The 14,717-nt window shown below is 34.2% G+C and overlaps 1 protein-coding gene across 1 annotated transcript; it reads left to right on the forward strand.

Moving 5' to 3' along the window:
- The first annotated feature begins 1,956 nt into the window (after window positions 1–1,956).
- On the forward strand, window positions 1,957–6,685 carry LOC131955309 (baculoviral IAP repeat-containing protein 3). Its single transcript, XM_059319390.1, has 7 exons — window positions 1,957–3,000; window positions 3,949–4,109; window positions 4,284–4,326; window positions 4,518–4,715; window positions 5,443–5,732; window positions 6,152–6,308; window positions 6,447–6,685. Exons 1-7 carry the CDS (start codon window positions 2,076–2,078, stop codon window positions 6,683–6,685), a joined length of 2,013 nt encoding a protein of 670 aa, XP_059175373.1. The 5' UTR covers window positions 1,957–2,075.
- Window positions 6,686–14,717: the final 8,032 nt, after the last annotated feature.

Here is a 14,717-nt window from a genome sequence, read left to right on the forward strand (position 1 = left end):
AACACATTTAAATTTTATTAATTCTAAATTGGAAGAAAGGTAGTCAATAACCTACTTAGGTAGGTATACGAGTATAAGTAGATACAGATGTTAACGAGGTAAAGCAAGAGCCGCCTTCACACAGCCAAAGAACACCTAGATTTCCACTGAGTTCTCCTTGTCCACCAAATCCCACCAATAAGGTACGCCCTTAACTCCAACGTAAAATTAGTGTTGTTGAATGGGGCGGAGACTTGGAGGACGACCAAGACGACCTAAATGAAGTCCAGAATTTTATGAACGGCTGCCTCTGACAAATACTCAGGATCCGCTAGCCCGATATCATCACCAACGTTCATTTATGGGAAATGACAAGGCTAGGCCTAATTGCCGCCGAAGAAGAAATTATAATAGGAGAAAAAAAAAGAGTTGGATAGAGTCACACACTGCCAACCACTCAATGTTTTTTTCCTCCAGGGGGGGGGGGGGGTTAAAATTTTCGGGGGAGGGGGGATCAAATTTCCGGGGGAGGGCACTGGTAAAAGTATATATTTTCTATATAAATTCTATTTCGTTTCGGCGGGGGGGGGGGGGGTAGACGTTGCCTAGAAGAAACTCTGCAACCAATATCGTGCCGGGCGACGGGACATTGAGGCTGAAGTCGCAAAGATGGACTTCACCTGGAGTCAGGTTAAGAAAATGGGACAGGATAGAGGACTCTGGAGATCTTTGGTTGGCGGCCCATTCCCTAGCAAGGGTGACGGCCAGTGATGTGATGAATATTTTAATTGAGATGCCTGTATAAGAATTTAAAACTAACATTTAATACTTCGGATTAAAAATGTACTTTCTTACACTTTCTTACTTAATACCCCTTCCTTTGTCACACATCGCCACAAAGGTCGATTCCCAACCTCCTCACAGAGGCGTAACTTGGTGCCCTAGGCGCCGACCCTAGGGAGCGCTAAACGGGAGAGCAAAAAATAATTAAAAGCTCATTTTGAACTGCACTATTGAGTTATACACATTTGAAGTTAAGAAAATAGACTGCAACATTGCTCTACGGACTTATTTAACTTGTTTCTACATTAACCGTGTGACACAAACAAAAACTTTACAAATTGGAGAAGGGGAAGCTTTTTCTTCAACTTGAATAACTATGTAAATGGAGGGGGGGGGGGGGTAAATTGATAGTTAGCCCTAGTCGCGTGAGCACTATATATGTCGCCTTCATTTATTTTAAAGAGCGCTTACATTAAGGAGACGGTGGGTGATCAAATTACACTCAGGGTTTTCATACAAAATACGCTAGGGCGTACATAATTTAGAAAGACGTGCTCAGAATGGTATGCCCGCTGGGGGGGGGGATGCCTATAATAAACACTGCAATCAAGTAGGTGAAATAGAATGCTGTGGTGTTTTTGTGATTTGGAAAGGATTCAACAGTTGTGTTAGGGTTGGGGGAATTTTGTGTTCTTCTATCAACTTCTTTGGGAATATGTTCCACTACCCCCCCCCCCCCCCCCCCGTAACCAGCACCCGCCACCTACGGTTAAATAATTGCACTGCAAAATTACGTGTACGTTTTTCAGAGCAACCTCAGCTCCCAGTAAATGTGTATTTTACATAAAATTATACTCAATTTTATCAAAGCTTTATAGAGACGGAACACCCCCACCGCATTCAACATTTCAGCATTATTTAATAAAATAAATCACCGCATCCAGGCGAGTTAGATTTCTATATTAAGTTTTAAGTACTATAAACGGTTAAAATAACTAAATATGAAAGTACAGGCTTTTAAAATGAAAACGAAGAAAATCATCAGTGCTATAAGACTATAAATCGCCAAAACAAACAAGTAAAACAACAACAAAATAAATAACGTTTGGTCTTTACAGTAGTAACATAGGCTCACAAAAAGGTTCATTCGTCAAGGGACGTCACTGTTTCATCCCCTAGTAAACAAATGGCCGAGGTAGTAGTTTCCGATAGGTACATGATATAAACAAGCGCGATTTTTTAGGCTGCTTCATTATTTTTCAAGTGTTTAATAAAAGTGTAATTTTATTGCAATTTACACAATTCTTACTGCAATGGATCCGTGTGCTAAGCAATTGATGACATCGATTTCTGAACGTTTACAGTCTTTTAAACGATCGCCCCTTCCCGCTACGAATAGAAATAATTTTTCTATTACAAATTCACCATTGAAATTAGCTGAAGCCGGGTTTGTACGCCCAAATAAAAAAAACCTAGATCAGTCGGATGAGGTTGAATGCAGTTTTTGTGGAATAAAATATGATGATTGGGATGGAGAGTCTCCTTTAGCTGTACATCGAACACTGAATCCAAAATGTCCCTTTTTAAACACTCCACCAGCTACTTCAGCTCCATTATTTTTTCAGAGGCAAAATGCTTTTACAGAGAGCAGCAATCACGAAAATGATTTAGAAAAGATCAGGAGAAAATTATTTCCTGATTCCGAAACATCTTCTACAAGCTTATTGAGTATCTGTAATATTCCTGACATTCAGCACCCCTTTCTTCCTAAGCAGGGCGGCTATTTAAAATTATTTGAAAGTCACAGGCTTCTAACTTTTAATAGCCCAATGGCTGCAGAAGCTGCTGCATATGCGGAAGCAGGATTTATTTATGATGCTTCATCTAAGCATGCTATTTGCGTGTTTTGTGATGTTCACATGGATATGCAACTAGAAAATGTTGCTTATTTGGAGTCAATTCACCAGGAAAAATCTCCACTTTGCCCTTTCGTTCGCTTGTTTGATGTTGGAAATATTTCTTCAGATGCTGAAAGAAAAATAAGAGAAAAAGTTCGAGCACGTCATCTAAATGAGTCTAACAACACAAAGTTAAGTGATGTTAAGATGAAATGTGTAATCAAGCACCCTGAATTTGAGGGTGAAGATGCTCGTCTCGGAACCTTTAAGTCATGGCCAAAATTATTGGCTTTAGTATTTCCAGCAATCATCATGGCAAAGGCTGGTTTTTACTATTCAGGTAAATAAATGAATTTAAAAAAATAATACATTATCAGATAGATTTATTTGAAAAAAATAATTTTTAACACCCTGTTTTTTTACTTATTAAATTCTTTTGGCCTATTAAAAAACTTTATAAACTAAAATGTAAACATCACCAATAGTAAAGGAGATTTTTGTGATATAGAATTTTTTTTGGAAATTAGTACAATAAAGCACTTTAATTTTGTGTGCATAATATATAGCAAAATATTGATGGATGATATTTTTAATCACTTAAAGATCTTTTGTAATCTTTTTAAGTGGTCGCCAATAAACAATGTCTCACTTTTAAGGGGGGGGGGGGGATGGCATTTGGACTTAGTGATGATTTATGACGAGTGGGAGGGCGGGTCAGAAAATATAATGATACATTTTTTTCTTTTAAAAATAATGTTTGAAACAAAGAATTTTAGCTGTTATTTTGCACTTTTACAGACTTTTTAAAAATTGTAATAAACACTGCCATACTCAATGTTGACCAAGCCCAATGAATATTTTAGAAAGAAATCTATGTTTCAAAAATAAAAACTGCAATTTTTTAGGGGGGGGGGGTATTGGCTGAGGTATGACATCATTTTAAGTAGGGGATCAGATCATCAATATGAATATGCACATGTAACAAAATCTATTAGTTAAAACAAAAAGTTGTTCTAAATTAGCATCAAGTTCATCCTTTATTTTATTTGTGACTTAAGTTTTGTTTTAAGATATTTTCATTTATACTTATTTTAAAATAAAATAGTTTTAGACCCTTTTATTTATTTAAAATCTTAATATTTAAATCTACGCAGTTCAAATTTTTGTAATATTTGCTACATTTTCATGATAATATTACTTAATGTGTTGGGGGTCTTTTTTATTGTAAATTTATTAAATTATAACATAAATTATTTTTTGCTTTGATTGCATACAAATTTAATTTCAGGTTTTATGGACAAAGTGAAATGCTATGCTTGTGGGGTTGGTTTGTTCAACTGGTCAGAAACTGCATCTCCAGATACACAGCATGCTAAAGTATCTCCACAGTGTGTTTTTTTGTTGCAAACCAAAGGGAAAGAATTCATTAGTCAAGCACAAGATGAAGATGTAAGGGAAAAATACAATATAAATTATCAAAATAAAACTCAACAAACTCAGCTAACTGAATATTTATAAATCTTTTAAGTATATTAACTTATGGATTCAGTATTAACTATATGATTAAATTAACAGAAAAGTTAAATTAATTTTAAAAATTAATTTATCTAAATTACTTTTCAGTTGACTGTAGAAGCAGACTTTGAAGAAGCCATTCAATCTCATGGTAAATTTCTCCACAATTTTCTTAACTATTGTCTTAAGGTTTTTTTTAATTCTTTAGGTTAACACTATTTAAAAAATGCTTTATTATATTAATTTATTTGATTAAAAAATATAAAATCTTACAATTTTAAAAATGATTTTTACTGTTTTAAAATACATGCACATGATTCTTTTTCCCTCGCATATTCTCAGAGCAAGTTGCAGCATTATCATCAAGTTTGTCACCCTCATCTACTTCAACAGCAGCAGTGCCATCAGAAACATCGTCATCATCCTCTTCACCCTCGGGATCTCCTGTCCTTGACCTGGAAGCTATCAATGCTGCCATGGCACGTCAGTACACAATAGAGCAAATATCTCATGCCGTCATCAAATTCTTTTACCTTTCTAGTGAGTTAATTGGCTAGAGAGTCACTACACAATAGAGCAAATATCTCATGTCATCATCAAATTCTTTTACTTTTATAGAAAGTTAATTGGCTAGAGTCACTACACAATAGAGCAAATATCTCATGTCATCATCAAATTCTTTTACCTTTCTAGTGAGTTAATTGGCTAGAGAGTCACTACACAATAGAGCAAATATCTCATGTCATCATCAAATTCTTTTACTTTTATAGGAAGTTAATTGGCTAGATACAAGCAATATCTGATGTCAATTTACTTTTTTTACTTGAGTTAGACTGATGAGAGAGGTCTTTATGGAACTTAATTTTGAGCTCCTTTATGCTCTAAATAGAAATATAATCTGTCTGTTGTAGATAGTCAAATTTGAAGTTTAAAGTTTAACTCAGACCTTTATTAAATAAATCAACTTTTGATGTGAATAACTTAATCCTGGTTGTAAACCCATAATTTAAACATCCAAGAGGTAATAAATCAAATAGATCAGTTTTTTATTCAATGCTATCATAATGATTTAGTCCATTACTATGAAAAAGCTCTAACATACATTTTCAACATTTATATCCAGTTTCTCATGTAATGATTTCTTTATCATAGACAACCTAATTTATAGACTTACTAATTAAAACGTTTAAAATAACATGCAAGTTGATATTTGTAAGATCAATCTTTGGGAAGAAAAACTTACACTCCTGTGTTGCTATGTTTTCAGATGGTAGGTATCCCAACACATCCTTATTAACTGGAATTCTGGAGGCAGCAGATGAGCTTTATCTTCGACTGTGTGAGAAAAGCCAAGAGATTCAAGAAAGCAAGGTTAAAGAGGCAGCATATCAACAGGAAATTCAAGCTACCAAGACGCAGCTTTTTGCAAAAGACCAGGAAATCCAAGCCACAAAATCAGAGCTTCAAAGAACTACATTTGAGTTAGAGTGGCGAGACCTGGAAGTACGAACAGAGCTGGAGCAGCGCTTTGTTGGTCAGATTCAGCAGCAGAGTGAGGTTAGAAAATGAGATCACTATTCTGTTCACACTAGGTTTTGTCACAATAAACAATAAAAATGTTAGGAAAACATAAAAAAAACTTAAACGATTATGAAGCAAAATGACTTCAGTTTTTTGTTAGTAATACTATTACAAAATTGAATAAGCACCACACATTCTTCAGTAGAATGTTTTTTTTTTTTTTGGCTCTTGGAGGTTTTTGTTTTACTCTTTTGTTTTCTGATTACTTGTAATGTCTAGAACTTAATATGGTAACTGTAGTTGAATTACATTATATACAATAAAAAATTACTAGTATACATGGTAAAAGTAACACATCCTATTATAGCCTTCAATGTCTAATGAAGATTAATGAGTTTTTTCATCTTGTTTTTAAAATATACAGCTGTATCTGATTGTGTTTCTCAATGTCTCAGATCATTGAACACAAAGATCAAATGATTGTGCAGAAAAACCAGGAGCTAGAACAGATTAGCATCCAGCTGGAGATGAAGAACAAGGAAGTGGAAGATCTTCAAAGACACAATAAATCCTTAATGGCAGTTTTAGAAAGACGAGGAGTTTCTGGCAGTGGTAAGCAATATTTTCTTGATTTCTGACCTTTGAGACTATTTGACTGATACATTTCTGTTATTTTATTTTGATAATTAATTTTCCACCATATTTTGTGTTGCAAGTGCTTATGTTTTTTCTTTTTAAAAATGTATACAGATGATGATGAAGAATCAACGTCATCATCTGATGTTGAACACACGTCAGAATCAGACTCCTCTCCTGAAGAGTTTCCAGTTGCCAACTGCAAAGTGTGCCTAATAAAGCAATCACAGATTGTGTTCCTTCCATGCAAGCATCTTTGCTGCTGTGACTCCTGCGCTTCAAGACTGCATGGACAGAACTGTCCCATTTGCAGGGAACGCAATTTGGGGTTTGAAAAAGTTTACGTTATTTAATTTTACCAATCTTACAATATTTTATGATGTTATACAAAAAAATGAAAATTTTAATTTAATGCTGATGAGATTTTTTATTATGAACTTAAATATGATCATATCTGTCGTTAAAAACTACACATTTCATAAATCTACATCCCGACTTAGGCAAATTTATTTATCTTGGCAATATGTATATAAATTTGTATCAGTTTTATGTATTTTGGAAGGAGTTAGCAGAATGGGAGCGTTCAAGTTTTAAACTACACATAACTGTCACTCTATCAGTTAGCTGTCTTCTTTATGGCAGCTCCTCTTTATTATTGAAGTATAATATTGTTTTCAAAAGTGTGAATGATATATAGTGGGTTTGGTTGGGGAGGTCAGGATTGAAAATTATTTCTAGTTTTAAGAAGGATACTTAAACACACAATTTTGCAACACCAGGTTTAATTTTAGCACTACAAGAAAGATTCTCAAAAACATTGAAAACAATTTAGACCTTGATTAAGTTTCTTGTTATTTTATGGTTATGTTAAAAAGAATGATGTCTCAACAGATTTTAAAATGTTTATTATACTGCAATTTACATTGTTTTTTTTAAAAACATTTATATTGATTATTCAGATAATTGTTTCATGTTTATGTCTTCTTAAGTCATAGAATTAGGACATTTGGATCAAACTTTCCCCATTCATTTTATGTCTCTCATTTTGTCATGTTACTTCTGATTGATTGGATTCTTTCATTAACTCATTAATTAAGATGTCTTAGCTTTATTCAATTAAAACTCTTAAAACTCTTTTCTTCCACTTAAAAACACTAAAGTACATTCTAAACAGTTTAGCACACTGTTAAAAACACATACAACAATTCTTAATTTATGATAATTTTCATGTGTAGAATAATTAGTCTCTCTTCTTTCATATAAAAGGGTATGAAAAAACCAGTCATTGAAACATTCAGACCAGGACTAAAGGGGGGTAACTAAAACTAGATTGTTGTGGGTGGTTTCCAACCTAAAATTATTCATGTAGATGTAGGTAGATAAAGTAAAGGTCGCAGTGATCCAGTTTTGAGAAAGGCTGAATCAAGAAATGGGTCGTGTGGGTAACTTATATTCTGTAGTTTCAAATAAGCTCGTATAACTAACTAGAAGCTAAAAGAAGGACCTTTAGTCAAACTTTTGAACTTCAAAAAATTCATCATTCTATAGTATTCACTCACCATTTTCAAATAGCTAATACTTAGACTAAGTAAGTGTTTTTATCTTGAAAGATTGTCTGTCTGACCAAATATTCTTTTCTAGAAAATTAGCGTTGAAATAAACAAGTATTTTTGCGGATAGTAGAAGGTAATTATTTCACTTCTGTATAGTAAGTTGAAAGTTTCCCATTGTTGGTTGTTCACTTTCACTCATTTGTTTGCCATATCCTCTGACTGTATGGGCCCGGTGAAGGAAGTTCAGCTAGTTTTCATTCCAGCCAATTTGCCTCAGTTAGGCCTTGTCTACTTGTTTGATGGAGATTTTGGTGGATCTAACTGACTGGTGTTAATTAGCTATTTTGTTCAAGACCTGCTGGTACTGTTGAGTAGATGTTAGCCAGTAAAATTTAGGGCGAAGTTGTTTTTTTAGTTTGAGAAATTTGATTTGCATAAAGAAACTCCATGCAGTGGAATGCTGCCACTGATCTAAACAAACATTTATTTCTACACAGTTCTCAGTTAAGTATGTTGTAATGGTGAGAATATTTTTTATACACAGCTCTCAATAATTTCTAATGGTCATAATCTCCTTTGTCCAACTACACACATTTGATATAAGCAGCTGAATTTACATGCAATGAAAGGAATAATTTGGTGATTCATAAGACTATTTAATGTCATTACATATCAAGATATATTTTATTTCTCTTAAACAGTTTGCGAGGCTAAATCTTAAAAGTTAGCAATTTAATCTTTCTAGTTTATTAAGAGGTTATCAGTTTTATCATTCATTCATTGTGTATAATATAGATAGCATACCTGTATTTCAACATCAGCCCTATTTTCATTGATACAATACCACTGTCTTTCTAATGACATATCTACTGGAGAATCAATTTTGGGTAATGCAAGCCCAATCTGAACACAGCAACAGTATAGAGATGTTTTTTATGCTGGTCCCTACTTGAGCAAGGGCTGGTGGTGCTATGACTAATTCTATTTTTTTTTCAGAGCAGCACTATGTTCACAAGATTGAATTGTACATTTATGACTAATGTTTATAAAGTGTTCATTATGTTAATATACCACTCTATGCGGTTCATTTGTCAGTGTCTTTCATTACCATCTCCCTCCTATTCTGTGTGTAAATTCTCATCAACCTTCTTGTCCAATCGATCTTTCTCTACAGCCCATTGTTTAGATTTTGGGTGAGTAAATTCTCCTCAACCTTCTTGTCAAATAGATCTTTCTCTACAGCCCATTGTTTACATTTTAGGTGAGTAAATTCTCCTCAACCTTCTTGTCAAATAGATCTTTCTCTACAGCCCATTGTTTACATTTTAGGTGAGTAAATTCTCCTCAACCTTCTTGTCAAATAGATCTTTCTCTACAGCCCATTGTTTACATTTTGGGTGAGTAAATTCTCCTCAACCTTCTTGTCAAATAGATCTTTCTCTACAGCCCATTGTTTACATTTTGGGTGAGTAAATTCTCCTCAACCTTCTTGTCAAATAGATCTTTCTCTACAGCCCATTGTTTACATTTTGGGTGAGTAAATTCTCATCAACCTTCTTGTCAAATAGATCTTTCTCTACAGCCCATTGTTTACATTTTGGGTGAGTAAATTCTCCTCTACCTTCTTGTCAAATAGATCTTTCTCTACAGCCCATTGTTTTACATTTTGGGTGAGTAAATTCTCCTCAACCTTCTTGTCAAATAGATCTTTCTCTACAGCCCATTGTTTATATTTTGGGTGAGTAAATTCTCCTCAACCTTCTTGTCAAATAGATCTTTCTCTACAGCCCATTGTTTACATTTTGGGTGAGTACTCTCCTCAACCTTCTTGTCAAACAGATCTTTCTCTACAGCCCATTGTTTACATTTTAGGTGAGTAAATTCTCCTCTACCTTCATGTCAAATAGATCTTTCTCTACAGACCAGTGTCAAACACTTGCAATCTTTTGCTGCCTTCCATTGTCTACATTTGCTGAAATGTCTTCTCTTTCTGGTGGTCCCTTTTGGCATTATTATCTATTTTGGCCAATTGGGGGGGGGGGGGGGGGGGGAGGTCCACGTTGACATAGGTGGGCCTGTTTCACCAGCTATTGTCACGGTTATCAATAATCTATGTTGAGATCACACAAAACAAAAGCAGCTTTAATAAGTGAAGAACTTAAAATCATTCATGCATGTCTTCTGCCATAGAAAACATCTTTTCTACTTTTTTAGCCTGTCTACTCCTGAAAGGCCAGGTGACGCTACAGTCAGCTTGTCAGTTTCAACATTCCTAAGACAGTCTGGAGGAACATTGTCTTCTACCATTTGTAATGTCAAATAGTTTGTCACCTCATAGCTTTGTGTACAAATAAAGTGAATTATTTCCCTTTAAGTATCACAAAGAAGGAAAAGTGTGTGTACAGATGAAAGTGAATAGTTGATCGTTTCCCTTTAAGTGTCAAATCAAATGAAATGTGTGTCTACCATTTCTAGAGCATTCCATTCAGCAACAACTTCAACATTGTCTACTTTCTTGCCTTAAATCTACTTTCTTATAGTAGTCCTGTTTCATTTACTAGTCCAAGTTTTTAAAATAAATTATTCTTCCCTATAACAAAAATTTAAAATATGATTCATAGTATTTAAATTTTATTATTTGAACTTTATTTTATAATTGTTTATTTATTTTACTACATCCCATACTAAATAATTAGACTGATGAAATACATTATACTAGAGCCAATCGTAATTACTTCAGGACATAAATAACAGTTTAACTACCTATTAATTAAATTTAATTGTTTTGCTTTGTTTATATTTAAAGTATGCAATTCATATAATTGATCTGTATCCATAAATATCTATTATAGCAATTATTTTTCATACAAAAAATAGTGAATGCAGCATACATTGAAGACTTGCAACTTTATTCTCACTAAAATATTTTTTTCTCCAGGTAAATGAATGGGAAACGGGGGATTAAGAATTTAATGTAACATAGAAAATAAAAGTTATGAAGAAAAACAGTTTAAGTTAGAATTAAGCTTTAAGTGATGTATAAAGACGGGTGAGGGAGGGAGGGAGGGAGGGAGGGTAGGGCAATCTTGGATGACCCCTGACCCAGTATATTGCCGTAATATTGAAGAGGAATACATTTGTGTAGAGTTTTCAAAATTTGCAAGCATGTACATTTGACAACCTGGCAGCATTTTTACTTTTATAATTTTTTTCACTGATTCCCTTAGCCAGCTTTTGTATTGGTTATGTTAGTTCACATTTCTGTTTAAGACGGAGAGCCAAATGTTGTCTATGGTGACATTTACAGTTTTACGTAATGACCAGCTTTAGCATGATTTAGTATGTGAGAATGAGAGAAGATGTTTTGTAGTTTATAAAATGGGCTGTGTTCATTTTTTAAAATCCTCAACTGGGTTCTTAGAGTGGCGAGACCTGGAAGTACACACTAGGAGTTGGGGCAACAGTTTGTCATTCTTGTTTCATCTCCTTTACTGTAATTTTTTTTAACCAAGATCAGTATAAAAGAAGTGAGTGAAGATTGAGAGGTCCACATTTTTCTAGTCCAGTGTGTTCTAAAAATAACTTAGTTATATCATTGATACAGCCAACTTTATAGGAGGGTGTGGGGTGGATGAATAAGAAGTTGATTTAAATGTCAAGAAATAGTTTTTGCCAAGTTTATAATCCTGCGTTAATTTGTCTGCTGTTTGGTATTCGAGTTTTGAGCATTTAGCAACAGTGTGATGTGTTGGTTTAGCTCAATAAATCCATTGATAGAACTACCTAATGAATTACCCCAGTGAACATTAGTGAATTCCTGTTATAGTTGCCAGTGGCTACAGTAAATCTGCTGTGATATTTCTCAACACTGTCAGCTGACAAACAGTGTTGTCCATTTCTAGATGTCTGTCCGTTTATGGCTAAAACCACACTGTCTTCTTTTTATTTGTGCTTCACCAAGATACTTCAATGTGTCATGATTGAGGGGTGTCCTTTAAAAAAGTTCTTTGATATAAAGCTAGCACTAGGTATGGATGGTCCACATTCCATTTATTCCTAGCTCTTGTTTTTTGCACTAAAAATAAGTGTATTGGTTTACTATAGTCTCATGAATCTTAAAAATTAACATCTTTCCTACAGACTGGCTTTTTGAATATTTAGTTTTAGTGAAAAGAGTAATTCATAAACTCATAAACTTTGATCTATTTTCTAAAATGAGGTATTTCTCCACATCTTATTTCTCCATATTTGAATTGTAGATTACATATTGCTATATTCTATTCCAAGTACCCAAATTAAGCACTTTCTTAATGTTTGTTGAACATCAATGTAACAAGGCATTCTAAATAGTTTATCATTATGAAATAACAAAACAGAAATGTTGTGAAAAATAATTAAATTTCTAATTAAACAGGAGTGAAACAAGGCACATTGAATAGTTTATCACTATAAAATAACAAAACAGAAATGTTGCGCAGAATTAAAATTGTTATGAACAGCAACCAAGTACAGCACAGTGAATAGTTTATAAAAATATTGAAGCAGAAATATTGCATAAATCAATTGTCTGTTTACTCAATATAATTTTAAACTCCAGTCCTTATAGCTTCAGCCAAGATACAATCTAGAAGTATACAGTTTAAAAAGTCTTTATCCCCTTGTATAACCAAAACCATCCTCAGTAGTGTTGTCTCCCTGTCCTACACATTATCCTGCAGCATTTTTCACCAGTTTTAGTGTACATGTGGTATCAGATTAGTCAGTTTTTTCTTCTATGGGACAGTGTTTCAGTCTATCTGCACCTCTCATACTTTAACCCAAGGCCACTCGCCTTTTTTATGCCAGTAGTAGCAAGTCTCACTCCGTAACAATAGGGCTTGTAAGTAGGTCACCAACTTCTTATATACTAGCCAGCTAGCTTTTTTCAAACCAATTGTGAATATGTTTATTAAATCGGTAAAAAAAGAAATAAAAGTTACTTACGCTATTGTTAAGGTATTTAAAATTGTAAAAACTGATGATCTTTGAGAATGCACCTGACCCTGGCTAACGAGATTTAAAATTTTAAGTAAGAGAAGCAAAGAGACTTACAAGCCCTATTCTTTCCATATGGTTGTTGGCACATTGCTGTTGAGGTAAGAACTAGTAAATCTCACTCCGTAACATTTCTCTCCATATGGTTGTTGGCACATTGCTATTGAGGTAAGAACTAGCAAGTCTCACTCTGTAACATTTCTTTCTCTCCGTATGGTTGTTGGCACATTGCTGTTGAGGTAAGAACAAGCAAGTCTAACTATATAATTTTTGTCTATATTGTTGCCTGTATATATTCCAGTTTGATAGGGAAAATATCTGTTAACTATAGAGTACGCCTACTATCATATGAATATTAAATGATAGACATAGATGTCTCTGGTTGGAACCTAGAAGTATAAAATGGCCTGTCTCAAGATTTTATTTGGTTGTGTTTTTGGATTGATTATTGAACTAATCAAGTAACAACAGTTTTACAGTTATCTTTTAAAAAGTGTATTGTTCTACTAATTAATATCCATTTTTTTTTTACTTACTTGAAGTCAATGCTGGAAATAATTAACACAATTTCTTATTTGGCTTAGGCATGACACCTTCTCTGAGTTGCGTTAAAATTTTAATTTTCAAATTTGTGGAAACAATAGTAGTTTTGGTGGGGGGTGGGAGGGGAGAACCCCCCGAAGAAAGTCTACAGCCCCCCGAACGAGATGGATTTCATATAATAAACATACACTTTTACTAGTGTCTGCCCCCCCCCCCCCCCCCCCCAAAAAAAAAATTTCAAATGCCCCCCAGAGAAAAAAGTCTGGAAGAAACACTGGAGGGAGATAACCACTTTATTTTGGGAAGATCTGATCCATTATTTGATGGAAAGGTAAATAGTTGCATTGAATACAAAACTCTAGGTTTATTCATATGTCTAAAAATATATTTGTTGGCTGTTAGGAAGGTGAATTTGAGTAAACTGGGATTACAAGCTGGTATTATTTATCCATTGTGGGTGGGGGTGTGTCAGTATTTCAGTGTACAAGGTTGTGTTTACCTTCTGTGTGGGGGCGTGTCAGTATTTCAGTGTACAAGGTTGTGTTTACCTTCTGTGTGGGGGCGTGTCAGTATTTTAGTGTACAAGGTTGTGTTTACCTTCTGTGTGGGGGGCGTGTCAGTATTTTAGTGTACAAGGTTGTGTTTACCTTCTGTGTGGGGGGCGTGTCACTATTTTAGTGTACAAGGTTGTGTTTACCTTCTGTGTGGGGGGTGTCAGTATTTTAGTGTACAAGGTTGTGTTTTACACTGTGTGTGGGGGTGTGTCAATATGATATTACATACGTGTGTCTATACTGTGATGTATGTGAGGTTGTGTACACTTATGTGTAGTTCTGACTACAACTGTCAATTCTGTCCTGTTGTGAACATGAATTAGTCTTTGTGCTCGTTAAATAAATCATACACATATATTTATCTTAGAATTATACAATGTATGTATAATGCATGTGATGAACAGAATAGTGCAATAATGTACTTTTTATCCCGTGATATATTTTTGTATATACTAGAATGGTGTCTTATACTTATTTTCTAATCAGGTATGAAAGTACTTAAAATGTAACCCTTGTGAGTTAGCATCTAGTCAGTTACATACAGTGACAGTTAATGGTCTTTGTATCTCATGCTTTTTTTTTTTCTATAACAAAACTCCTCTGTCTGCTAGGATTAACTTAATTTCTCTCCTGAGTTTATATTTCAGTTGTTGCTATTTGAAGCAGTATCTTACAAGTAAGTACTTGGGACAAGAAGGTGT

This window comes from Physella acuta, unplaced genomic scaffold (genome assembly GCF_028476545.2).
Source record: "Physella acuta isolate Inbredline_101_S28 unplaced genomic scaffold, ASM2847654v3 ptg001063l, whole genome shotgun sequence".
Taxonomy (NCBI): Eukaryota; Metazoa; Mollusca; class Gastropoda; family Physidae; genus Physella; species Physella acuta.

Excerpts from the sequence above, each read along its gene's own strand:
- LOC131955309 (XM_059319390.1), top strand. The coding sequence starts at position 2,076 with ATGGATCCGTGTGCTAAGCAATTGATGACATCGATTTCTGAACGTTTA. Across the intron at positions 3,001-3,948 it reads GGCTGGTTTTTACTATTCAG|GTTTTATGGACAAAGTGAAA; the intron begins GTAAATAAATGA and ends ATTTAATTTCAG. Across the intron at positions 6,309-6,446 it reads ACGAGGAGTTTCTGGCAGTG|ATGATGATGAAGAATCAACG; the intron begins GTAAGCAATATT and ends AAATGTATACAG.